Genomic DNA, 25233 nt, shown 5'->3' with positions numbered 1-25233 from the left:
GGAGACCAAGGCTGGGAGAGCTTAGTCAGCCCAACTACCGACGACCCTCCTGGGTTCTGCCTGGAGTTCTTGCATTTTTGCTTCATGTAGATGAGAGCTCTCAGTTTTCGTGGGAGGCCTGGTGTGCGTGAGGCCTGAGGAAGCCGAGCACAGAATGGCCCTTGGCCCTATCTAGCCCACCGCCTGGAGGGGCACAGGCACCAGCATATGGACCAAGCACTCTGCAAAGAGTGGTTGGTCTTGCCTGGATCTCCCATGAGCCAGGGACTGCTCCAGGAAGTGGAGAGAAACATGGTCTTGTTCTGTCCTGATGCCCAGGAGGGCGGGTCAGGGTGGTACCAACTGCCCTCTACACTCACTGCCCAGAGAAGGGGCTCTGTGTCAGGTTAGTGACCTCCAGGAGCTGACTCCAGGCCGGCCTGCCACACTGCTCCTGGCTTCAATTCCCTTCTCCACTGATACTGGGGCAGGGGCCAGGCCTGGGAGGTTCCACACCTGCAGGGCAGGCTGAGGTCAGGCAAGGGTCGGGCAGTGGGACCCGCCTGCGGGTCAGGAATCCCTGCAGAAGAGAGGCTGTAGCAGAGCCTCCCCCATCGGGTCAGCAAATGTTTGTGTAAACAGCCAGGTAGCACAGACTCTCAGTCTTGGGCCAGACTTTCCCTGCTACAACGGCTTCACTCTGCCTCAGTAGAGCCATGGTAATTAGAATTTCATATAATTTTCTTGTGTCACAAAATATTATTCTTGTTTTGAATTCTTTCAACCATTTTTTTAAAAGTAGGGTCTTGCTGTGTTGCCCAGGCTGGAGTGCAGTGGTGCCATGGTTCACTGCAGCCTCAACCTTCTGGGCTCAAGTGATCCTCCCATCTGAGCCCCCTAAGTAGCTGGGACCATAGGCATGCACCATCCTATCTGGCTAATTTTAAAAAATTTTTTTGTAAAGATGGGATCTCCCTATGTCTCCTTATGTATTTGGGTCCCCTGTACCCAGACAGCAGCTGAGCCTGACCCACATGAGGCTTGGGACAATCCCTCTGTGGACCTTGTCAGGTCTTGTTTGCTATGCCCCTCCCTGGTGGTTGGCCTGGGAAGGGGAGGGAAAGGCAGTCACATGAGGCCTCCAGCCCTGGGAACGGAATGTCTGTGCCTTGCCTTAGCATGCCGGCTGCCAGTTGCCCGGAGAGAGAAGCCCAGCCCCTGCCTTGCGATTGGCTGTTTTGAAGGCGGGGTGCTCCAGCCCCAGCATCCCACTGTGTTCCTAGCAGGCCCTGTGGGCCTCACAGCTGCCTGAGCCCTTGGCTGCAACCTTTGCTGAGCTGCCTGTTGAATAACCAATAGCCTGTGTGTCCTCAGAAGGAGTCTGGGTGGGGACTTGGTTTCACAATGGGGTTTTCTTCTCAGGCACCTCTGGTATGAAAAGACTCCTTTCCCAGGGTGGTCCTGCCTGGCTTCCTCCCTGCCCTGCAGGCTGTGTGTCTGGAGGTGGGCTGGCCTGCACTCTGCCAGGGAGCTGGGCACCCGTGCCCTTAGGAGCCTGAGTCCCTTGCCCTGCAAGGGCTGCACCTCTCTTGCTGCTGGTGGCTGCTGTCTGCAGGGGTCCTGCTCCAGCTCTGGGAAGTGAACAGGGTTCCCTCCTGTCCTCACGGGGGTGTGTGGTGAGGACACCTACCCAGCTCAGCTGCTCTGTGCCTTCAGAGGGGCCTGAGCCATGGGGATAGGGCTGGGTCTGCAAGCACTGGTCTGATGTCCACACTGCAGCATGGCCCGCCTGGCCGGGAATGACCAGTTATGCAGACCCTAGTGCAGGGAACTGCTGAAAGATCTGTATTCCTAACCTAGCTTCCTGTCACAAGGGCCATGGGCTCTACTCTGGGGAGAGACACTGAGGCCACCACCCCAAATGAAGGCCATGGCGGGTGGTGCTAGCCTAACCGTGAGAGGCCCAGGGAGGATGGAGGTGTCTGAGTGCATGGCGAAGCGAGTCCCAGCAGTGCTCTGGAGCACGAAGGAGGAGGTGGGAGGCTGGAGGTGCAGGACAGCAGTGCCCACACAGAGGAGGGGTGGGATCATGCTTCCCAGAGGCCAGGGCCCCACCCGATCCCAGGAGAGAAGTCCCAGGGATCCCCCAAGCAGGCTGAGGTCTCAGGGATGGGGAAGGGGCCAAGCATCTTCCTGACGATTGGGCTGTGAGGGGACGCCTAGCGGATGGATGGGGGCATCAGTCGGGCTGTGCAGGCCAAGGGCTGGCTGGAGGCGGGGTCTGGCCCTTGGTCTCCAGGCTGGGGCAGCTCACTTGGGATATGTGTGCAGTGTGTGTCCTGAGCGAGGGGCTGGGGGAGCTGGGGAAGGGGGTACAGGTAGAAGGGGCTTGCCAGGCTTCCCTCCAGGGGAGAGTTGGGCAACGGCAGGGCGTGGACCCCCATGCTCTGCTTGTTTCAAACAGGCATCACGTCCCCAGGAACAGCTACCCAGAGCTGAGTTTGGTAGAGGCTGAAGGGGTGGTCAGGGTCTTCCTGCTGTCTCTGAAGACCCCCTGGGGACTCGTGCTTATCCTCCTCTGTCCCATGTCCCCTTGTTGCTCTTCCCTTCTCTGTGTCCTGGGCCGTGCCCATGTGTGTGATCATGTGCCCTTCTATAGACTATGCCCTGAGCATGATGAGGGGTGGGGCTGGGGGAGCACAAGGTGGGTCCCGGCTTTAAACAGTCATTGGGATGTGGTCCCCACCCTGGTCAGGGCCTCATATCCACCAGTTCACCTTTCCTCCTCTAACACCCCACGGCTGCCAGTGCCACGTGCCCCCGTCTTCCCTGTGGTGCCTTGAGCCATGACATGGCAATGTCCCAGGTGGTGAGAGTCAGATTTCCCGTGTGGCACCGGCAGTTCTGAATCAGCTGCTCTCAGGGTGCGTTCTTCCTCCCCTCTAGTGGAAACAGGACCCTGACCTGCCTGGGAACCACCATTTGTGTCTCCTTGTGACTAACCCATGATGCCTGTTGGAGAGTGTGGCCCTGTCCTTGCCACATAGCTGTCCACTCTGAGACCTGGTTGCCCCTCTGGCCACTGCACATGCTATGCGGTCATCTTGGCCACTGTGCTTGGCTGTGTCAGTCTGGTCTGTGCTCTGGAGGTTCACGGAGGGAAACGGGCAGCCTACGGTGTTCTGCCTCTGAGCGTGTCAGAGCAGGAGAGGGAGCGGCCCTGGCTTCCCCAGCCTCTCCTGCCGGGCCCACCTCAGAGGATGAACACAACAGCTGTGGGAATGCTGAGCAGGAACTCGTCTGCCCGGGGACCTGTCAGATAATGATCCTGTTCCATGAAGGCAGGCTGCCTCACAGGCAGACACCTGTCTGGTTAAGTCTTGTGTTATCCAAACGGTGGGCTGTGTGGTTTCAAGATGGGACCTTCTCATCAGGGTCATGGAGGCCCCTGAGGCCCCGTCCCCACTGTCTGCTGTTCCTTGCCATGAGGGTTTCTACCCTGGGCGGGGCTCTGGCTGCCGCCCCAGCCTTAGCAGAGTGAGTCCCCCTTGGAGATGGCTTTTGCCTGGTTGTACCCGAGCCTCAGCGTGAAGGTCGTGGGGCTGGCCTCATGACTGGTCTTAAGGTTCCCAAGCCAGGGACCCGGGAGCTCCCTGTCGAAGGCAGGGGATCATGTGCTGCCTGCCTGTTCCCTAGTCACAAGATGACATTCCACCTTCTTCTGTCACATCTCTGTCAGCACAAGGCAGCCAGCGCATATCTGCCTGCCAGCTCCCATCCCTGGGCTGCAGCCTTAGAGGACCTGGAGGCACATGAGGAGTCCCTGGCCCATGTGGGGCTGCCCAGGAGCGAGTGGGAGTGAAGGCCTCCTGGTGGGGGCTCCTGGCCCAGGGCTTGTTCCTTGAGCAGGTGGAAGGTGGACAGCAGGCAGCTGAGGCCCCTTGATGTGGAGGCCTGTGGGATGCGGCTCACTGACCACTGCTCTGCCTTTACCCTTCCCAGCACCTGAGGGGGACCCTGTCCTTTCCTGTGAGTGTGGGCAGAGCTGCTCCCGAGGGTCCAAGCGCCTCTGGGGAGCTTCAGGAAGGCTCTGGATGCTGTTGGTCATGCAGCCGACCTCTCCCCATGGTCACTGACTTAATCAGGCTTTGAATATAAAGTCAGATGACCCACAGAGCTGCTCCCGGGGCCAGGGAGAGACCATGGTCACTTTGTCACAGTAGACTTAGCCACAGCAGCTCTGCTAGCCCTAATGACACAGCACCGAAACCAAGTGCCAGGAAGCAGATTGTGGCGTGAGGAGGAGGAAGAGGAGGGTGTTCACAGTGGCTCTGGCAGGGGTGCAGGGCTGGTGGGGGAGGGGAGCCAGGTACCCTAGAGGAGGGAGGGGCCAGTGGGAATGGGGGTGTGGGCCAGACGGGGCTGGAGAGGCACCTGCAGGAAGGACAGGGGCTTGGCTGGGCAGAGAGTGTGGCCAGCCTAGCGGGGGACAGCCAGCATCCTGGCCTCACTGGTCTTGAGGTTCCCATGCCAGGGGCCCGGGATTTTGGGTATTACTGGGAAATGATGGGAACCTGGGGTGGGGTGGCATTAAACAAGATGAGATGGTAAGATCTGCTTTCACTTTAAAGGACCATTTCTGGTTGTTGCTTGGAAAAGAAGTGTCAGGGGCAAGAATGCTGCAGGAGGGCCGGCCTGGAGGACAGGGTGGGACTGCAGGCTGGCTGTGGGACTGCGGGCTGGCTGCGTGGGGGCAGGAGCCTGCACTTGCATCAGAGGTGCCTGGGAGACCCTGGCTCTGGGACAGAGGCCTGAGTAAGGGGGCCTCGTTGGGGATTTAGGGATTTCTATGTGCTGGTGCCTTCCTGCCTCCGTTCCTCTCAGCCCTGACTTGGAACCAGGTAACTTACCTTTATTCAAGAACTTGCTGCAAGGCCTGGGCTGTTCTGAGAACTCAGGCATATCGTTCTGATTTCTCCACCCACAAGGAGCCCGGGGCTTCCTGAGCCCTTGGGACACAACAGCCCCATAAACTGCTGCCCCTCCCAGGCCCAGGTGTTCTCCCCAGGCTGGGGCGGGGCTGGGGCGGCACCTTGGAATCTACCCTCCACCGGGGTTGTGGTGGGGCCCTCCGTGCAGCCTCAGTGGGAACTTGCCTGTCACCTGAGGCTCAGGTGGTGTGACAATGACCTTTGCCTGCCCCCTCCTTCCCACAGGTCCTGCACCTCAGCTGTGGAGAGGGATGGCAGTGGTGAGTGAGAGGCCGCCGCACGTGAACAGACGCCCTCCCCACTCCGCGCACCCCCTGGTTTCTAGGAGAGTCTAGGCTGGAGCACAAGTGGGCCTGGGGGTGATGTCGGAGTCCAGGATCCTCCCTATGTCCAGGGCCCTTCCTGTGTCCAGGGCACCTGCTCTGTCGCTCTGGGCTCTGACATGCTCGCAAGTGTCTGGGGAAAGAGATTCCTTGCTTCTTTTTCATGGCCTCTTGGTGGACCCAGGCTTTTGTTGAGGAGGCTCTGCCATCCTGGCCTCATGAGGAGATTTAGCCAGGGGCATGCAGCACTCCAGGCAGAAGAGCTGCAGTGCAGAGAGGAGGGTGGGTTTGGGGATGGGAGCCATGGGGCAGCACAGTGCCCGGGCCAGGCTGGCATGGCCACTATGCTTGGAGCCCTCCTGAGGGCAGGGGCCCTGGGCCTTGGCATGTGGGTGCTGGGAATGGGTGTTTAGAGCTGTGCTCAGGCCATGCATTCGCCATTCCAGGGACAAATAAGCGAGATAAGCAATACCAGGCCCACCGGGCCTTCGGGGACCGCAGGAATGGTGTCATCAGTGCTCGCACCTACTTCTATGCCAACGAGGCCAAGTGCGACAGCCACATGGAGACATTCTTGCGCTGCATCGAAGCCTCAGGTGGGGCCCCCTCTTTGCTAGCTATACCCCCGCCATGTCCCAGCCTGAGTGGACCCTGGGCTCATGGAGGTGCTGGTGGGTGAACGCCAAGCTGGGGCAGGAGCCAGAGGGCTGGGTTCTGGTCACACTTGGGTGCCTAGTGAGGCACCCAAGTTCGGCCCCTTCCTGAGGGGTCCCACTGCCTCCCAGAAGGCATCTCCTGCCCCCGCCCCAGCCCCCCGTTCCCTGATCCCACCTCATGCTCCCCACCCTTCTCCCTGGCTCGGGGCTAGGACCAGGAGCTGCAGGAAGTTGGTCCATGTCAGCTGCCGAGCCACCCTTAGCTCAGGGTGGAGGTTCCGTTCAGGGAGCTGGTGCCACATCTTCTGCCTGGGAATCCCTCCCTGACACAGCCTCTGGGGGCCAGAGGTGGGGAAAGCAGGTGTTTCCAGGGCTAGAGAAGCCAGAGGTCACCAAGGCCCAGTGTCCTCTAGTGTTAGAAACACCCGACCCTGCACAGCCCCATGCTGGCCCCAGCAGCCCTCCGTCGGGGCAGCAGGTCCCAGGCCTGTTTATGTGTTTGTTTGTTTGTTTCAAATGAGACTGGGTCTTGCTCTGTTGCCCACACTGGAGTGCAGTGGTGTGATCATAGCTCACTGCAGCCTACACCTCCTGAGCGCAAGCCATCCTCCCACCTCAGCCTCTTGAGTAGCTGGGTCTACAGGTGCATGCCGCCACACCCGGCCAAGTTTTTGTTTTTGTTACTATTTTTGTAAAGAGGAGGTCTTACACCCAGGCACAGTGGCTCAGGCCTGTAATCCCAGCACTTTGGGAGGCCGAGGCGGGTGGATTGCCTGAGCTCAGGAGTTAAAGACCAGCCTGGGCAACATGGTGAAACCCTGTCTCTACTAAAATACAAAACATTAGCCAGGAATGGCAGCAGGTGCCTGTAATCCCAGCTACTTGGGAGGCTGAGACAGGAGAATCACTTGAATCCAGGAGGCAGAGGTTGCAGTGAGCCGAGATTGTGCCACTGCACTCCAGCCTGGGCGACAGAGTGACACCATCTCAAAAAGAAAAAAAAAAAAAAGGTCTCACTATGTTGCCCTGGCTAGCCTGGAACTCCTCCTGGGCTCAAGTGATCCTCCTACCTTGGCCTCCCAAAGTGCTGGGATTACAGGCGCACACTACCACACCCAGCTACTTTTCGTATTTTTTTGTAGAGATGGTGTTTCACCATGTTGCCCAGGGTGGTCTCAAACTCCTGGGCTCAAGCGAACCTTCCACTATGGCCTCCCAAAGTGCTGGGATTACAGGTGCATACCACTGCACCTGGCCCTTCTGAGCAGTGCTTGTAAGTCGCCTCCTGACTGGGGCTGGGGGTCAGAGTGGCCAGCTGAATGCTGGGCCATCAGGGTGAGGGGTGTCTTCTCGCCCATTGCCTGTTCTCCTGGGGCAGATGGAAGGGGAAGACCCTGCATTGGGGTGACATTAAACAAGATGAGATGGTAAGATCTGCTTTCACTTTAAAGGAACATTTCTGGTTGCTGCTTGGAAAGAAATGTCAGGGGGAAGAATGCTGCAGGAGGGTCAGCCTGGAGGACCGGGTGGGACTGCGGGCTGGCTGTGTGGGGGCAGGAACATCAGAGGTGCCTGGGAGACCCTGGCTCTGGGGCAGAGGCCTGAGCAAGGGGGCCTCGCTGGGGTGTCTCTGTCTTAGCCACGCTTGGTGTTTCTGGGTCCTGTGACCCACGGGTGAGCAGCCTGTGGTGCTGGTGGCACAGGGAAGGAAACCGAGGCAGAGAGCCTGTGGGGGCTGCTCGGCAGGGGACAGGCAGCTCCTGTGCCCACTGCTGTCCCGCACCTGCATGGCAAACACAGACCCTGCCACGGAGCCCCCTTCCATCTCTACAGGACCTCCAGAGCGCCATGTGTGGGGACTTCATGGGTGGGGTGGGGTGGGGCCAGGAGCCTGCTGTAGGCTGGTGAGGTCCCAGCCCTCCCTCTCCTACCCTGCACTGCCTCCATGCACCTCTCAGGGCCGTCACGGCTTTTCCTGTGGCTTCTGACAGGTAGAGTCAGCGATGACGGCTTCATAGCCATTAAGCTCACGGCACTGGGGAGACCCCAGTTTCTGGTAAGTGCTAGAACCTTCCACCTGCAGAGTCTGGTGCTGTGCGAGTCCTCAGGGCAGCTGTAGGCATCCACTGAAAGCACAGGTGCCTGTGCCTTAGAGGCCTGAGCTGGCCACAGGGGCTGCGTGGGGGACTGGGGCGGGCAGGGGTGTGTGCAGATGGCATTCAGGCCTGTGTTTGCAGCTGCAGTTCTCAGAGGTGCTGACCAAGTGGAGACGCTTCTTCCACCAAATGGCTGCGGAGCAAGGGCAGGCGGGTCTGGCTGCCATGGACACCAAGCTGGAGGTGGCGGCGCTGCAGGTGGGGCAGCTCTCCCCTTCCCCACTCCCGGGGCTTGTGAGGGGGTGGGCACCGTGGGGGCGCACAGGGGGCATGGTGAGCAGTGGTCTGAGGTGGTTTTGGGAACTCATCGAGGGCATGTGGCTCACTCTGCAGCTGCTGGGGTTGGCCTGAGGGGGGAGGAGGAGGTTGGAGGGACTCTGAACAGAGCGGGGAGATGCTGGTGGGAGGGCTGGGGACCCAGCCCTGCAGGCTGTGGGCAAGCATCAGCAGTCGGGTGGGAATAGACCTGTCTATGCAGTGGAAACAAACCAGAAATGGATCCCGTTCTCGCTAACGATATAATAAAGCCAGAAACGGCACCAGAGGCCATTGGGTGGGGGAAGCATAAAATGTGAGTAAATGGGGCTGATCCAGGCCTTCTCACTTCTCAAGCAAAGTGTTGCAAAGATGGGCATCGCATCCAGGGCTGAGATTGAGGACTGGTTCACGGCGGAGACCCTGGGAGTGTCTGGGTGAGAGCAGCCCCCAGGCTGAGAGGACACGAGCATCAGCCATGGTTCCAGCCAAGCCCCAGCGGCGTCTCCCAGTCCTGGCTGCCCTGCCTGAGAGGGTGGGCCTTGGGATGACAGTGCTGAAGGAGCTGCTTTTCACACAGCAGGACTTGATGGCCTCAGGTCCCTGAGGCCCCCATAGAGGGCTCATTATAGAATTATCTGAGTCCAGAGCAAAGGTGGCACTCTCAGCCCCCCTGGAGCCCACGCTGGCAGGTGAAGGATCAGAGCCCCACGCCCCATCCTTGGGGCCAGGGGCTGGGACCGAGGTCACCAGGAGCCCCCAGTTGAAGTGGGGAGGTGACTGGGGTGGTGCAGTAGTGAGCCGTCCCCTCACACACTGTCAGCTTTGCCCACTGTGTCCTCCCTGGCCCCCGGAGCTGTGTCCACCTCCTGCCTGGCTGCCTATGCTCAGCCCCTCCACAAGCCCAAGACAGCCCTAGGGTACTCAGTGTTTTCAGAGCCGCCTAGATACAGGACTGTTTGTGTTTTGGTTTTAAATTATTTTAATTAATTTATGTTTATAGAGACCAGGTCTCACCATGTTGCCCAGGCTGGTTTCAAACCCCTGGGCTCAAGTGACCTGCCCACCGTAGCCTCCCAAAGTGCTGGGATTATAAGTTTGAGCCACTGCACACCACTGGTTTCAAATTTTTAAACAGAGAACAGTATTTACATTTTTTCTGTCTTTTTTTTTTTTTTCCCCGAGACGGAGTCTCGCTGTTGCCCAGGCTGGAGTGCAGTGGTGCGAACTCTGCTCACTGCAAGCTCTGCCTCCAGGGTTCATGCCATTCTCCTGCCTCAGCCTTCTCTGTCCTTTAAAACTGCACACCGAGGTGGGTTTTGTGGTGGTTGGTGAACGGACAGGTTTGGGCCTGGATCCCCCACCCGACCCTAGCACCCACAGGTGGGGTCGCCCCCTCTGCTGATGCGCCTCCTCCCTCAGGACCGTGGACCTGCTGGACTGGGGCAGCCTCATTGACAGCAGGACCAAGCTCTCCAAGCATCTGGTCATCCCTAACGCACAGGTAACACCTCCGCTCCTCTGTGAGACCCCGCTCAGCAGGGTGCTGGGCTGAGAAGGGAGTTCAGCCTGCCACGCGTGTCTCTTGTTGCCCACCCTGGGAACTTAACATGACCAAGATCACTGCACACGATGGCCCCACAGACCCCCTATGGTCCAGGGGGAAGGAGACAAACCCACACATGTCCACAGAGTGCTTGGTGGGACAGAGACCCACAAAGAGCCTTAAGACACCACAAGGAGAGGGGGTCTGGGCCTTCCCCAAGTCATCTGTCTTGTGCATCAGGTCACCCCAAACTTCAGAGGCCTGAAACGCAGCAGTCACTCTGCTTCTCCCTCATGGTCCTGGGGTTAACAGGGCTCAGCTGGGCAGTCCTCCCTCGGGGTCTCCTGGGTAGCTGTACTCACAGTGGTGGGCTGGGACCTGGAGGAGGCGCCCACTCGCATGTCTGGAAGTTGGTGCTGGCTGTGGCTTGGGCTTTTTCCCAACGCGGCAGCTGGGCTCTAAGTGTCCCCTGAGACGTGAGAGCCAGGCAGAAGCTGGATGACCTTTTCCTGCCTCGCCTCAAAAGTCACACGGTGTCTTTTCTGCCGAGTTCTGTGTGTTAGAAGCATGTCACCAGGCCAGCCTGTGTACAGCGGGGAGAGGAATGAGGCTCATCTGCCTGTGGGAGGGGGGCCCGGGACCTGGCAGAATGCTTGAAACCACAACCTAAGCTGGGATTCGAAGAAAGAACAGAAGCACCTTCAGAAAACATCCTGCAGAGGCAGCTTTCCATGACACATCTAGCCCCAGTCCTCTAAGGGCCCAGCCTCAAACTTAGAGACCGCGACCCAGAGCCTCGGGGCACAGTGTGTACAGAGCGGCTGTGCACCAGGACCACCAGCTGTTGGAGACTTTAGCATGGTATAGCAAGGGATAGAGCAGTACTGTTTGTGCTCAGTGAGGCAAGGCTGCTGGGGCAGCAAAGGAGTGAGCGGGAGGCCCTGCAGGATGGGTCCCCATGGCCTCTGAGCACCAGCTCCTTGAAGGCCTCATCCTGGAGGTTGCCCTGGTCCCCAGCCACGTGTCAGCATGTGCTGCACGACCACCCTGTCAGCCTGTAGCCAGGGGTTCCTCCTCCTGGGTCCTCTCCATGCTCTGGGCGGAGCCCTTCTGTTTGATGATTGGGTGATCAGTGTTCACTTCCTCAGTGTCACATGGGAGCTGCAGGGGGCCCTCCCACAACAGTGGGGCCTCTGTGGGAACTGGGGAGGCTGTTAGAGTACACACTTTGGGGTGCAGGCCTGGACTGAGCTTGGGGCCCACTGACATGGCCAATGAGCTCCCCCATGGTGCCACCAGGCCCCACATAGGGCAGTGCACTGGCTGCGTTGGAGGTTCCCGGGTGCTGTGTTGCTGTGTCCAGGTGGCCCTCCCGGCCCTGCATGGGCGAGTCAGAGGGTTCCTGTGGGCTGGGAACACGGAGAAAAGTTTAGCCTGGGCCTCAGGGTGGCACTTTCCAGCCCTCGCTTGTGGCCTGACCGTGTGCTGCACCCCAGACAGGACAGCTGGAGCCCCTGCTGTCCCGGTTCACTGAGGAGGAGGAGCTACAGATGACGAGGATGCTACAGCGGATGGATGTCCTGGCCAAGGTGAGCTGCCCTGCTCGGGCAGAGGGCTGGGGCCTTGGGGTCCTGGGACTCATGCAGAAGAGGGCACCTGCCTCACCTGAGCAACAGTTGCTCCCACTGCCCCACCCTCTGCACCTCTCAGAAAGCCAGGGAGGTGGGCGTGCGGCTGATGGTGGACGCCGAGCAGACCTACTTCCAGCCGGCCATCAGCCGCCTGACGCTGGAGATGCAGCGCAAGTTCAATGTGGAGAAGCCGCTCATCTTCAACACGTACCAGTGCTACCTCAAGGCAAGCTCCCCGCTCAGCCCCTCCCTGCCTGCCTTGGGGCTTGGAGACCCCACAGGAGGGGCTCCTCTCATCTGAGCTCCCTGGCATTTGCCTGGCTCTACACTCAGCACCCGCCAGGGAGCTCACGGGATGGAGGAGGGAGTGGGCCGTGCCCCCAAGGGATTGTTGGGGTCTTCTGCAGCACAGCTCACCCAGGGTGGGCCCCAGGGTACAGAAAAGAGCCCCTTAGGTGGTGGCCACAGCCAGGCCTGCAGAAGAGGCCGAGGCCAGGGTGACTGCCTCAGAGTAGGAAGAAAGGCCCGCTGCCCACAGCCTCTCCTGTGGTTCTCGGAACCAGCCGAGTGTCTAAGGAGCAGGAGGAAGACAGCGATCTTGATGAGGGTCCACTAGATGTGCCTGACATCCCAAATGTGGAAGGCGCCACATGACCATTTCCTCCAGCGTGTTTTCAGTTCAGCGCCCCTAAGAACCAGATGAAAGCTTTGGGCCCTCTCCAGAAAGACTCACCCAGGATGTCACATGTATTCAGGGAGCCCACCCTGGCCTGTGGGCCCCAAACTGCTCAGGGATGTTAACAGGTTCAGAGTTCTCAGGGGTGAGCCGGGTGCCCGGAGGACACAGGGTGGCATGGGGAGGGGTCCAGTCAGGAGCCTGCAGTATGCACCCGTCCCGCAGTCGGCCTGGGAGTCTAGAGCACATGATGGCTGCTGGTGCCTGGGCTGCTCCCACAGGGCTGTCCACAGGCCACACAGGAGGCTGCAGACATCCCCATTGCCATTGCTCCTTGGGGACAGAGGTTGGAGGCCCATACTCACCCACACGTGCTCCAGGTGCCCTGAGCTGCACCTCTCCAGGCAGCTGCTGCCCAGCCCTGGTGACTGCACCTGGGCCCAGGGAGGCCCCATCCTGCTATCACTTGGGCTTGCCCAGGCTCCCTGCGACTTTTAGCCCTGGCCCCACAGGATGCCTATGACAATGTGACCCTGGGCGTGGAGCTGGCTCGCCGTGAGTGCTGGTGTTTTGGGGCCAAGCTGGTGCGGGGCGCATACCTGGCCCAGGAGCGAGCCCGTGCAGCAGAGATCGGCTATGAGGACCCCATCAACCCCACATACGAGGCCACCAACGCCATGTACCACAGGTGCGCAGCTCTCCCGTGCCTCCATCTTCCCAGGGCAGGGTGCCAAGAAACTGGGCCTTAGGGAGAGGCTTGGAGACTGACCCTGTCCCACCCTGCTAGGGCCAGAAGACCCCAGCAGGAGTGGCAGCCTCATGTGTCCCCAGGTCAGAACTGGTATTTCCTCTGCTTTTGTGTCATGTATTGCTTTTTCAAAAACATTAAGGTTATTCTTTTATAAATATAGAAAAGCCCATTGAACAAAGCAAAATAGGCCACAGTTCCCTGAGCCGGCTCCTGCAGACACTTAGATCCAGAGATGCGCACGAGCACCCGGCCCTCCCCGCCCCGCAGGCTCGGCCTGTTTGCTTTTCATTTCACACAGTGGGATCGCCCATCAGCTGTTCTGCACCTGCTTTTACTGCTCTAGTTTCCTGGTGATCTTTTCATGTAGCACAGGCTGACCAACCACGGGCTTTTCCTCTTAGAGGCGTGTGTGCTGCAAATTCAGAGACCCCAGGTGTCTCCTGGTTGGCTGCAGCTCGCCTCCTGCCACCGCCGTGCCCGTCGTGCCGCAGCGCACACATCTCCGCCATTGTTGTTTGCGTTGTAGTGTGTTCTCTGCCCAGTGTGCTTTTCATTTCGCGTTCCATCTGGGTCCCCTCGTGTGAGCTTGCAGAGTGGCGCTGTTACCAGCCAGCATGGGGTGCCCGGGGCTGTGTGTCCAGCATCTTTGATCTTACTGGTTTCAGTCTGGTTATTGTAACAGGGACTCGCTGGACACACCGTCACCCTCTGTGGTACACACGGGCCATCAGGGGTTTTGTGTCTGAGGATGCAGCTGTCCTAGGTTCCTGGAAATGGAATTGCTGGGTCAGAGAGAATGTGCGCGTGGTCAAGCCTGCTGAGTGTCCTCGCTGCAGGAGGGTGGTACCGCTCGGGCTTCCTGGTGCACCGGGATGCCCACCCCCACTGTGCCCTGCAGGGACCTGCTTCCCTTTTATTTCCTTGCAGGGCCAGGGGGGCACTGTAGGATCCCTCCCCAGAAGCAAAGCTGTGTCTGTCACGAGGCTCATGGCCATGTTTGGGCTGGTCCCCAGCATCATGGCACATTTGATGCAGGGACGCTGCACCCCAGCTGGTTCTGCGTGAATTGTCTGGTCCCAGACATCCCTCACTTCTTCTTGGTTGCTGGTCTTTCTTTTTCATGAGGTGCTGGGAGGGGCAGATGCTGCTCCTGTTCCTCCTGATCCTGTGGGATCCTGTGGACACCCTTGGAAAGAGCCAGCTCACTGGATGGCCCTGGGCCTGCCCTCGGCCTCCTCTCTGTGCAGCTGGTAATGAGAGGCGCAGGCGACCACAGGCTGGAACTGGGCTCACATGGCACTCTCCACAGGTGCCTGGACTTCGTGCTGGAGGAGCTGAAGCACAACGCCAAGGCCAAGGTGATGGTGGCCTCCCACAATGAGGACACAGTGCGCTTCACGCTGCGCAGGTAGGTGCGCCCCACCCTGCACCGTCATCACACCCGAGCCGTTGGCTCCTCTGGTTGGGGAGAGGTGGCAGCAGCGCAGAGCTCAGGGTGGGCAGAGCAACCTGCTGGGTGCAGGCGGGCAGTTGTGGGGAAAGGTTGGTGAAATGAGCTGGAGGGCGGCTTTAGTGCCCTGCAGGCCCGGGCTTGCTGGCATTCTGGACATTGGACTGTGAGAGCACAAAGGCTCTTTGCAGTTATGTTGGTTTTTAAAATTAACATCTTTTTTTGAAATAGAATCTCGCTCTGTCACCTTGGCTGGAGTGCAGTGGCGTGGTCTCAGCTCACTGCAACCTCTGCCTCCCAAGTTCAAGCAATTCCTCATGCCTCAGCCTCCCAGGTAGCTGGGATTACAGGTGTGCACCACCACGCCTGGCTAGTTTTTTGTATTTTTAGCAGAGACAGGGTTTCACTATGTTGGTCTCAAACTCCTGGCCTCAAGTGATCCTCCCTTCTTGGCCTCCCAAAGTGCTGGGATTACAAGCGTCAGCCACTGTACCCAGACTTTTAAAAATTAACATGTGACTTATTAAACTTCCAAAGTAAAAAACTAAGTTTCATTAGGGGATTCGGAAGGCTCCTGAAAGGTACAGACGCAGTGTTGGAGCCCAGTCCCTCAGGAGGCCTCCACAGCGCCGCCTCATTTATAAGCAGTTCCCTTAACGTTTTAACTACATCTGGAATGTAACGGTCTGTTTTCCCCTTTAAACATGTGTCCCATGGAGCACAACTTTAGTAGAATTCTAACAAGTCAAATGCAGAAATTAGGTAAAGTCAATTCTTGGATATTCCAGTACTGTCACCCTGGTCTTATCTCATGCCTTAGCCCAAGCTATGCACACAATGGGGTCCTAGGTCCCCCTCCCCTCCCAGATTCCGCCTTCCCAGGGATGGGACCCCTAGAACCCTTGGGGGCCTGGGCAGTGGCCTCGCTGGCTCTCACCTTCCTAGGAGCTGAGCAGGGGCTCCACTCCACAGCAGGGCAGGGTGTTCCAGATCCAGGGCTTGTGGCACGAGGGGGCTCCCCAAAGAGCTGTGAAGCCACAGGGCCAGGCTTGGGGCCAGGGCTGCAGCCAACAGGACACATCCTGGTGCTGCTCGGGGAGCTGACTCACGGCTCTGAAATCATTCAGTTATGTCCACATTCGGCCTTTGCTCACGATGCTGCTGCTTTTTCATGGCCTGAAATCGCAGCACACCGGCTTTTGTGCCCTGACCCTCTGCTAATTGTCATAGATGTGTCTGTGATGGGACAGACTCACTGTCTCCACACGCACAGGCCTGGTGGCCAGCAGGAGCCAGCACTCGGGAGCTGGTGGGTCCTCTCAGCTTGTAATCAGGACTCCCGGCCCCTGGGTGGACTCTCAATGCTGGTGGGCTCACAGCCTGACTAGACACATCACCATCCAACTCCAAAAGGACAGCCTGCCCTCAGCAGGGCTTCCTCTCTCCAGCTTCCCCCCAGCACCTGTCTGTCCCCACTGTCTTGCTGTGGCAGTGGCTTCCCCACTGGACACAGCTTCCCCCTCCCCTGAGTGGCAGCTGTGCTCTCTCCTCATGGCCCCAAGGGCCCTGTGCCAGGTTCCCCCAATACCATGCTCACAACCCTGCCTGAGGCTGGACCCCTGTAGGCTTCAGCTCTGTGCCCCTGCTGTGGGTGGCTGGGGAGCTCGGGTCCCCTCCCCTGAGTAAGTGCTTCTAGACTATGGCAGCTGCTCTGTCCTATGCTGGGCCCAGACTGCCACACCACCCACCCTCAAACAACCCGAGTTGGCTTTGGCCAGGGAACCAACCAGCCCCAAACTTAGAGGCTGAAACAGTGGCATGTTTTGTAGGCCTGGGCGGGCTGGCTCAGCTGATGCTTCTGCTGCTGGCTGTGCTTGTGTACCTCCTGCGTCTGTGATCTGGGGCCGGTGGGGCCTAATGAGCTCATTCATGGCTGGGGCAGTAAAGGAGGCTGTACCCCGGGTCCAGTGTCCCATAGGCCAGCCCAGGCTTGGGCATGTGATGGGCTCGGGCTTCCAGAAGGCCTGGAGAGGGCAAGCCTCTGCTTGTGTCACCTTTGGTGCCTCCCTGTTGGCCAAAATGCCTCCTGAGGCCAAGCCCAGATGCCAGGTGGAGTGAGCTGCTGTCCTGCGCTGGGAGGAGCTGCAGTCACATGGCAGAGGCTGTGCACACCAGAAGGGGAGGGGGCAGCCAGCAGTGGCAGCCCGGCTCTCGGGTTCATGTCCTGGGGTTGAGGGAGACACACGATGGAGACCAGGGCGATGTGGCAGAGGCGGGTGCCTGCTTTAGACTGGGTGGTCCCGACACTGGAGCCCAGCCCAGGGATGGAGGGAAAGGGCCTCTGGCTGATGGGAGCCAGGGCTGGGGCGGGTGGAGAACAGGGGAGGTGAGGCCCTCAGGGAGGGAGTGGGAAGCACAGCACAGGCCCCGCCAGTCACCCAGGCGATGTGTGAGGAGCGGGCGGAACTCAGCCCAGGGTGGGGGCCCCAGTGCTGTGCAGACCGGCTAAGTCAGGATACCTGGATATAGGAAGCTGGAGATGAAACGTGAGAACTGTCACTGCATGGATATTTCAAACCCTGAGAATCTTTGTAAGACCCTGTCAGGGGTGGGTGGTGTGAAGACAGGACAGAGTTGAGGGCCCCACCCCAGTATCTGAGCAGTGCTAATAGATATATAATACAGACCACATCTGTAAAATTTTTAGTAGCTACATTAAAAGATAAAATGAATTTCAATAATACATTTTAATTAACCCAAAATATACAAAATATTACTTCAAATCGTATTCCAGCTGCCTTTTTTTTTTTTTTTTTTGAGACGGAGTCTCACTCTGTCGCCCGGGCTGGAGTGCAGTGGCCCGATCTAAGCTCACTGCAAGCTCCGCCTCCCGGGTTTACACCATTCTCCTGCCTCAGCCTCCCGAGTAGCTGGGACTACAGGCGCCAGCCACCTCACCCGGCTAGCTTCTTGTATTTTTTAGTAGAGACGGGGTTTCACCGTGTTAGCCAGGATGGTGTCAAACTCCTGACCTCGTGATCCACCCGTCTTGGCCTCCCAAAGTGCTGGGATTACAGGCTTGAGCCACTGCGCCCAGCCCCAGCTGCTTTTAGAAAAGCAACGCACCATTGAGAATTATGTTTCTACAAAGTCTCCTAAATCCCATGTGTATGTGACACGTGCAGCATATCTCGGTTCAGAGCAGCCGCCTTCCGAGGACTCGGGGGCTGGTGGCAGCTGTGTGGGACAGAGCAGCTGTGGGGATGGGGCAGAGGAGCAGCCCACAGAGGGCGAGGGCAGGGCCGGAGACCAGTCATACCGCAGAACCCTGGAGGGGCTTGAGGAAGGGATGGCAGGAGAGCCGAGGAGCTTCCCTGCCCTGTGGGGCAGGCTGCTGGGTGGGTCAGGGCCCCAGGAAGGGCTGCACCTCCAAGAAGGGAGGTAGAGGAGAGGTGACAGAGGGGAGGGTGGGAAAAGCAGGCGGGGGACCTTGTTGGCTAAGGGCTGACGCCTCCCCAGGGAGAAGAGTAGGGCAGCCCAGCAGAGTCCGACTGGGAAGAGGCCTCACTGGGGCAGGGCCGGGCAGAGCCCATACCCCAGCCCCACCTTGCAGGGGATGAAGTCTGGAGAGTGTAGATGGGGGATCTGGGGTAGTAGGACTGGCTCAGAGCTGGGACAGGAGCCCTATACCCCACACCGGGACAGTGTCCTGGAACTGGCCCTCAGCTGCTGGCTTTACCTACACAGGATGGAGGAGCTGCGCCTGCATCCCGCTGACCACCAGGTGTACTTTGGACAGCTGCTAGGCATGTGTGACCAGATCAGCTTCCCGCTGGGTGAGTGGGGCCCTCCCTGGTGTGATGGGGTGCGGTGCTGGGTCTGGACCTCATGGTGTATCTGCCCCCTTGCAGGCCAGGCTGGCTACCCTGTGTACAAGTATGTGCCCTACGGCCCTGTGATGGAGGTGCTGCCCTACTTGTCCCGCCGCGCCCTGGAGAACAGCAGCCTCATGAAGGGTGCCCGTCGGGAGCGGCAGCTGCTGTGGCTGGAGCTCTTGCGGCGGCTCCGAACTGGCAGCCTCTTCCGTCGCCCTGCCTAGCACCCACCAGCCCACCCTCGGCCTCCAGGCCCCCTCGCCCCCACCCCAGGCCGTCACCACAGCTGCAGCCAACCCCATCCTCACAGAGTCACCTTTTTTCACTCCACACTTGCAGAGCTGCTGGAGGTGGGGTCAGGTGCCTCCCAGCCCTGCCCAGGGTCTGGGCACTCGGGTGTGGGCCGAACCTGCTACCTGCCTGGGATAGCCGCTGGGAACTGTTGGGAACTCTCCCTGGATGTGTGGGCCCAAGGCCCCCACCTCTGTGACCCCCATGTCCTCGGACCTAGAGGATTGTCCGCCTCCTGCCAGGGCCAGCCCACACAGCCCGAGCCCCTAGGGGAGCAGAGGCCGGGCTGGGGAGGCCCTGCCTGGCCAATAAACCACTGTTCCTGCAGCTGACAGCCCTTGCCCTCACACAGGGTCAGCTCTGGGCAGCAAAGAGGGAGTGGCTCAGACAGGGTCAGAGAAGTCTCACCGCAGACTCTGGCTTCCAGCATCATCTGTTTCTGGAGGCCGGGCCCTGCACAGACCTGGACACCCCCAACCCTGACTCCACAAGGACCCAGTAGGGCCCATGGGCCCAGGCCAGCATGGAGGAGACTCATGCAGATGCAGAGGCCAAGCTCTCTATGTGGGCCTGGCATGCCTTCCCCCGGGGCTCCTCCTCAGGCCATACCTGCCGCCCTGAGTCCTCTACCCCAGTGACCTGCATCAGGCGCCTCCTAGTGGTTCCCACAGGACACTGACCAGGCTGCGGCAGGCACACACTTGCACCCCAGGCCTTCTCCCATGCTCTCTAGCCCCAGCCCCACAAAGCAGGCTGGATGTGGTCCTCATGCCCTGGGGCTTGGATGGGGGCCCTGTGCAGATGGCAGTGACAGCATCCTGGGACCAGGGCTGGGGCAGGAAAGGCTGGAGGGTTCCAGTCTCCGTGCAGGGGGAGGGGTGGTGGGCTGGGCACACAGCCCAGGAAGGGACCCCAGGCAGAGGCAGGGGCCCTACTGGGGCCCTGGTTATGGCAGAACCTGCAGCTGTCACACAAGCCACACACGGGCCACACTGAGGCATCTTTATTTCTCTGGGTCATATAGAGCTTGGGCCTCGGAGCCTCTTCTGCGTGGGGGCTGTAGCTGTCAATGGAGCGGCTGAGACCAGAACAAGCACTCGGGTGGCCCTCAGTGCAGGCTGGGATGTGCCCCGTGGAGTGAGAAGGTGTGAGAACCCCCGGCCTCACTCTCTGCCGGGCCCTGAAGCAGAGAGCAGCAGGCTGGGCCGGCCTGCCTTTTATGAGACCAACCTAGCGTTTGGCAGCAAGTCTCAGACGAAGGAGGACAGGCAGCCGGGTTCCACCGGGCCTCTCCTCAGCAGGGGACCCCTGTGGGCAGCTGGGAAGGCAGTGGCCAAAAGTCAAGAAGATGAACACTGCCCAGACTTCTGCTGCCTGTGGCTATGGTGGGACAGGGCTGCCTTTCTGGTCATACTGGGCAGCAGGTGGCTGCCAAGGACCTCCCAGTCCCAGGGCTGCCTTCCCTGCCCGGCAGCCCCTCTGCTGCAGCTTCCGGATGAGTTCCAGCAGGTTCATCTGCCGCATCAGCTTCTGGGATACAGAGGGGCACCGTGAAGGCCAGAGTGACCCCCGGGCCCCTTTCACCCCGGCCCAAGGGTGCCAAGCAGTGAGCCCACAGGGCAGCCATCCTGTGAAGCCTGGTCATGGCCTGCCAGGATGGGGTGGAATCTGAGCCTCTGCCCCCAGCAGGGCCACTCAGAATGGCATGTGGGAGGGGAGCAGAAGGGGAGCAGAAGAGGGCCCTGTGGGGTACAGCAGGCCTGGGGAGGGTGGGCAGTGCCCCGTGGCTGTCTAGCTCACCCTCCTGTAGGGAATGGGCCTGGCCTCCGTGCTGGAAATGGCAGAGAAATCCTTTCCAGAGTCTCAATCCTTCCACTTCACCCCCTATACCCTGAACCTGGCTCCCCAGGGACCAGCGGCGAAACCCCAGATGGAATGGGGTCTGCGGGGCCCGTGGGCGCTCGGGCTAGGGCAGAGCAGGCCCAGGCACTGACCTGTGGGTTGGTGGTCACGTAGAAGCCAGCCACCCCTGCCTTCTCCAGTGTGCTCTGCTGGTCAGCCACCTTCCGGTCCAGCTCCAGGACGATCTTCCGATCCATCGCCCGCTGCTCCTCACAGATCCGGTGTTCCACTGCCTGCCGTGGGGGGTGGGGCAGGAGGGGGAGGGCAGCTCAAACACATGCTCCTGCTGCCGTCCCCAGCGGCACCAGCTCTGACACCACCGATGCATCCTCGCCACACCCAGGCCTCTCCTCGGCCATGTGAACTCCTGAAGGGGGCCCTAAGGGGCTTCCACGAATGCCCTAACTTGGGGCTGCCTTGGGACCACACACATCTCCGCAGGCACACCCTGCCCCACGGCTTGTTGGTTACATGCCAGTCTCTGGTTGTCCCTGTGCTCCCTGGGAGAAGGATGGGCCCCTTCCTGGCTGGCCCCATCACCCCACCATTGCCCTTGTACCCCCCTCGAGGCCACCTGCTCTGCGGAGGCCCCAACCCACGAGGAGCTGCTATCCAGGGGAGCACCGGTGGGCCCTCACCCTCCACCTAGCCCCAGCACACCTGGCACCCTCAGGGAGGAACCACCTGGTGGGACTCACTAGGCCTCCAGTGGCCCACTCAGGCCCAGAGTAGCCACCCACACCTGAGGCCCCCACACCCCTTCAGCTCAGCCCAGTCAGCAGAGCCAGGTGGTACCCACAGGAGACCTGGGCCGGCCACCTGCCTGTGCCCCCCATACCTGTAGTTCTTGCTGCTGAGCTGCCTGAAGCACAGGCAGGTTGTGGGGCCGGCAGGCCTGCTGGGCTTCCTGGTGCTTCTGCCGCAGCGCCTGCCTGAGCACTGGGAGGGATGAAAGCCGGTCAGCAGGCGGTGGGACTCGGCAGCAGCCCTCACCCATGGGCACCTGTCTTGCCAGCCCAGCAGAGCAGCCAGGCCAAAGGGGTATCTGCACTGGGGACACCGGCCTCCTCCATCCTCCCACCCCACTGTCACCCAGGGCCGGGCCCTCCAATGGCAAGTCTCCAGGGGACTTCAGAAGGTGCGGGGGACTGAAAGAGGGTGGGGTGGGGAAGACTGGTGGGGTGGGGCCAAAGCTGCAGCCCCAGACCCAGGGCAGCTAGAGGAGGCGGGTGGGAGGGAGGCTGCAGTCTGAGGGCTTCAGGGCCCCCATGGCTACAGGCCACTGGACATCTACTCAAGTGTCAGAGACCACCTCAGACAAAGGTATGGGAAAGGAGCAGGAGCAGCAGGGTCGCTGAGCCTGAGTGTGGGGCTTCTGTCTACCAGGGGTGTGCTCAGCCCCTCCCCCATCTGCAGCTCCCAGCCCCCGCACAGCACCAGACAGAGAAGGGTGAGCTGACCTGGGAGGCCCAAATTTGGGATGAACCTGGGGCACCATAAGCCTGTGCGGCTCTGGGCCAGGGAGTCTGTGTGGCTTTGAGGGGCTCACCCTCGGCCACCAATCAAAGTTCCACGGTCCCTGCTGAACTGTGCACAAACACAGATGTGTGCAAACTGTCTAGTCTGAAGAGAATGTACAGAGGAAGCAATCATGGGACATAAACCATCATGGGAAAATGAAACACGCAGCACCCCGCAGCTGGCGCCACTGCAGTAAGTGCGAAACGGCTACAGCTCCCCAGGAAGGAGGGGTCCCTGGTCACAAGAAAATGCGAAACCCAACACTCTGTTCCTGGGAAGAGCCCTGATGTTGCAGCTCTTCTCTGGTGGCAAGTTTCCAGGGAACTCCAGGGTCCCTGAGGCTCCCCTGCAGGTAGCCTGGCTTCCGCTGTGCCTGCAGCCTTCCCCAATCTCCTGTTTCTTGGCATTCTGTACACACCTCAGTGATGGCATTTATCACATGAAATACGTTTCAAACCAAAAGCTCCCTCAAGACATTTCCATAACACAGGGAAGCAGGGAAATGTCACCTCCTTCACTCTACTGATCAAACATTGCTACAAGTGCCAGGCCCACTACCAGATTCCACTAGGTAGGCAACCAAAAGGCAAGAAGAGAGCCACGCCGCCTGCCTGTGTAGAAGGGGCCTGGCCTTAGACATGCCCAGGGAACACAAAGGAGGCAGGAGCAGCCAGTCACCCCTGCCAAATCAGAAAGGAGAAGCAGAAAGTCAACGCAGCCATGCCTGCTGCTGCTGGAACCAGGGCCTGGCCCAAACCTGAAGCACAAACAGCACTGGGCCCAGGCAGTTACTGAAACTCCCCATCCTGCTAGAAGGAAGCACAGCTCTATGGAAAAATGGCAGATTCCAGGACTGAGACGGGGAGAAAACAAGAAAAGATGAGCATGAACATGTACCTGAACCAGAAAGCAAGGAAGTGCTCACGGAATGATGGGGAGGCATCTAAAGGAGCCTGGAGCGCCCCCCACTGGCCACACATGGCACAGTCTGAGCATTAAGGAATAGTGAGCCATGCACTTGGGATTAAACTGTATGCATCTTACAGCTCAATAAAAAATTTTAAAAAGACAATCGCCCAAACATTTAGAGGAAGAAGTAATGCCAATTATACACAAACTCTTCTGGAAAACTGAAGAGGAGAGAACACTTCCAAACTCATCCTATAAGGCTGGCAAAAACCCTGATACCCAAACCAGATGATATTACATGAAAACTATAGACCACATTTTGTCATAAACATAGACAAAAAAATTCTTAACAAGATTTTAGCAAATCAAATCCAGCATACATAAAGAGGATACTACAGCACGACCAAGTAGGATGGAATTCAAGTAATTGTAATTCACCGTAGTCATAGAAAATGATTCACCATGTGATCATCTCACGAGCTGCCAAAAAGGGGTCTACCAAAATCCGACATCCATTCTTGATAGAAACACGAATCCTGGAGCAGATGGACAGCGCCTGCCTTCTGGGGAAGGGCGCCTTGCACCGCTAGGAGGAATTTTTGCCACATTAAACCTGCTTCTAATCATGCTTCTACCAGCAGTCCAGTGTACAGGAAACCCACAGAGTGGAGAAGCAGGTTAAATGCACGAGGAAGCAACCTGATAGATCCAGAGCAGGGCATTTGCCCTGGACTCTACACAAAGTCAATGCAACAATAAATGCTGGGGACTGTTCCAGAAGCAAAGAGACCAAAGTAGCCAATTGTAGCACATGAACTTGGACTGGATCCTTACTTATAAATCAACAATTTGCCACAAGTTAGGTACCATGATGTGGCCGTGCACTGAAAGTCAGGAGACACCCGGAACAGTTAATTTCTCAGGGGACTACCCCCGGCAGCTGTGTAGGAGACCGCTCTTGTTCTAGACAACTTGCTCCCAATCCCAGGCCAAGGTTGACCCCACCCCCCCGGTTGTCTGGAGGCATTCTTGGTTTTCCAGACTAGGGAGGGTACCCCTGCCATCCTGCAATGCACAAGACAGCATCTCACCATAAAGACTTACCCAGCCACAAATGTCAACATTGCTGGGTTGAAAATCCTGGTCTCTAGGAATGCTGAAGACTCTAGGTGAAACGCTATGCTGTCACATGCATGCATTTTGGGATATCAAGCACTAGAGCAGAACGTTCACTACTGAACTTTCAGCGGCGAGCACAAGCATACGCAGTAGAATCTCTTTTCAGCTTTTCTAAATGTTTCAACTTTTAAAAGCAGTTTGGGAAAAATAAAATAGCGAAGATTGAAATCTGATGGTGCAGGGGGACCTGGCCTATATAATTTGCAGGAAAGGACTCCCAAGCCCACCAAGCATGCGGCTCAAGTGGGAAGCTCTTCGGGTTTGGGAGGGCGCCACAGGAGACAGTGCTTAGGAATTTGATGTGCAACTGGAATGAGGCCCTGCGAGGCCTGAGAGAGAACTGACCCTGAAGGGCGCTGCACAGCTGTCAACAGACCTCCAATTACGAAGGGCAACCAGTCAGAGCCACCACCAGAGTCTGCCTGCAGGCCAACCAGGCACCAAGGCCTAGGGCCATCCGGCCTGGAAGCGGATGGAGCACAGGGAAGCCCGAGCGGGGAGTTTCTGCTAAGAAGTGGGGGCTGCAGCAACTGAAAATAAAACTAGTTGGACCCATTGGTCACCAAAAAGGCGCTGTCTCAGTCTCCGCGCCCATGGGTTTTGTCAATCTCAGGGACCTTTTCCGAACACTCCCAGGGAAGGAGTCGATCTGCACAGATAACAAGAGCTGCCGGGAGGCGCGGACCCCGAGGAGGAGGCACCTCGTCCCGCTGCCCCGCGCACCTCGGTGCTCGTTCTGTAGGCGCAGGCGCTGGTTGTACAGGCTCTTTTCAGTGAGGTGCTGGATCTCCAGTAGCCCCTGCACGATTTCGAACACGGTGCCGTCGAGAAGCGCCAGGGCCAGGTCGCTGAGCGTGGTGTAGGACAGGCGCTGCTGGAAGGAGCTGCGGGGTAGGGGGGCGTGGTGAGCCCTGGAGGGACCCGACACCGCCTCCGCAGGCCGCCGCCCGCCCGCCCGCGTACCTGGGCAACTCCTTCACCAGGCTCTGCAGCGCGGACAGTAGCTGGTAGTGTCGCTCCTGCTGCCGGGCACCGTCCGCCACCTCCTCCAAGGCGCCCGCATAACGCTCCATGGCGCGAACGCCCGCTAGCCACCGGCAACAGCTACAGCACCCGCAGCTTCACGTCATCCCGAGCGCGGC

General features: G+C 59.0%; 2 protein-coding genes across 3 annotated transcripts in view; one reads left to right on the top strand and one right to left on the bottom strand.

Moving 5' to 3' along the window:
* Positions 1-18912, top strand: part of PRODH (proline dehydrogenase 1) — a 24111-nt gene extending 5199 nt beyond the window's left edge. For both annotated transcript variants that reach the window (XM_030915812.1, XM_030915813.1), the window contains exons 3-14: positions 5196-5230; positions 5740-5889; positions 7941-8005; positions 8187-8303; positions 8718-8797; positions 9783-9864; positions 11403-11495; positions 11617-11763; positions 12726-12901; positions 14274-14372; positions 18162-18250; positions 18326-18912. In XM_030915812.1, the coding sequence (XP_030771672.1) occupies positions 5196-5230; positions 5740-5889; positions 7941-8005; positions 8187-8303; positions 8718-8797; positions 9783-9864; positions 11403-11495; positions 11617-11763; positions 12726-12901; positions 14274-14372; positions 18162-18250; positions 18326-18513 (1321 nt within the window). In that variant the 3' untranslated portion in view covers positions 18514-18912. The remainder of the gene's footprint in view (positions 1-5195; positions 5231-5739; positions 5890-7940; positions 8006-8186; positions 8304-8717; positions 8798-9782; positions 9865-11402; positions 11496-11616; positions 11764-12725; positions 12902-14273; positions 14373-18161; positions 18251-18325) is intronic.
* DGCR6 (DiGeorge syndrome critical region gene 6) lies at positions 18732-25233 on the bottom strand. Its single transcript, XM_030915814.1, has 5 exons — positions 25055-25233; positions 24815-24975; positions 21321-21421; positions 20575-20715; positions 18732-20110 (listed from the first exon to the last, which is right to left on the bottom strand). Exons 1-5 carry the CDS (start codon positions 25162-25164, stop codon positions 19961-19963), a joined length of 663 nt encoding a protein of 220 aa, XP_030771674.1. The 5' UTR covers positions 25165-25233; the 3' UTR covers positions 18732-19960.

This window comes from Rhinopithecus roxellana, chromosome 13 (genome assembly GCF_007565055.1).
Source record: "Rhinopithecus roxellana isolate Shanxi Qingling chromosome 13, ASM756505v1, whole genome shotgun sequence".
In the NCBI taxonomy this organism is placed as follows: Eukaryota; Metazoa; Chordata; class Mammalia; order Primates; family Cercopithecidae; genus Rhinopithecus; species Rhinopithecus roxellana.
This window is presented reverse-complemented; position numbering and strand designations above follow the sequence as displayed.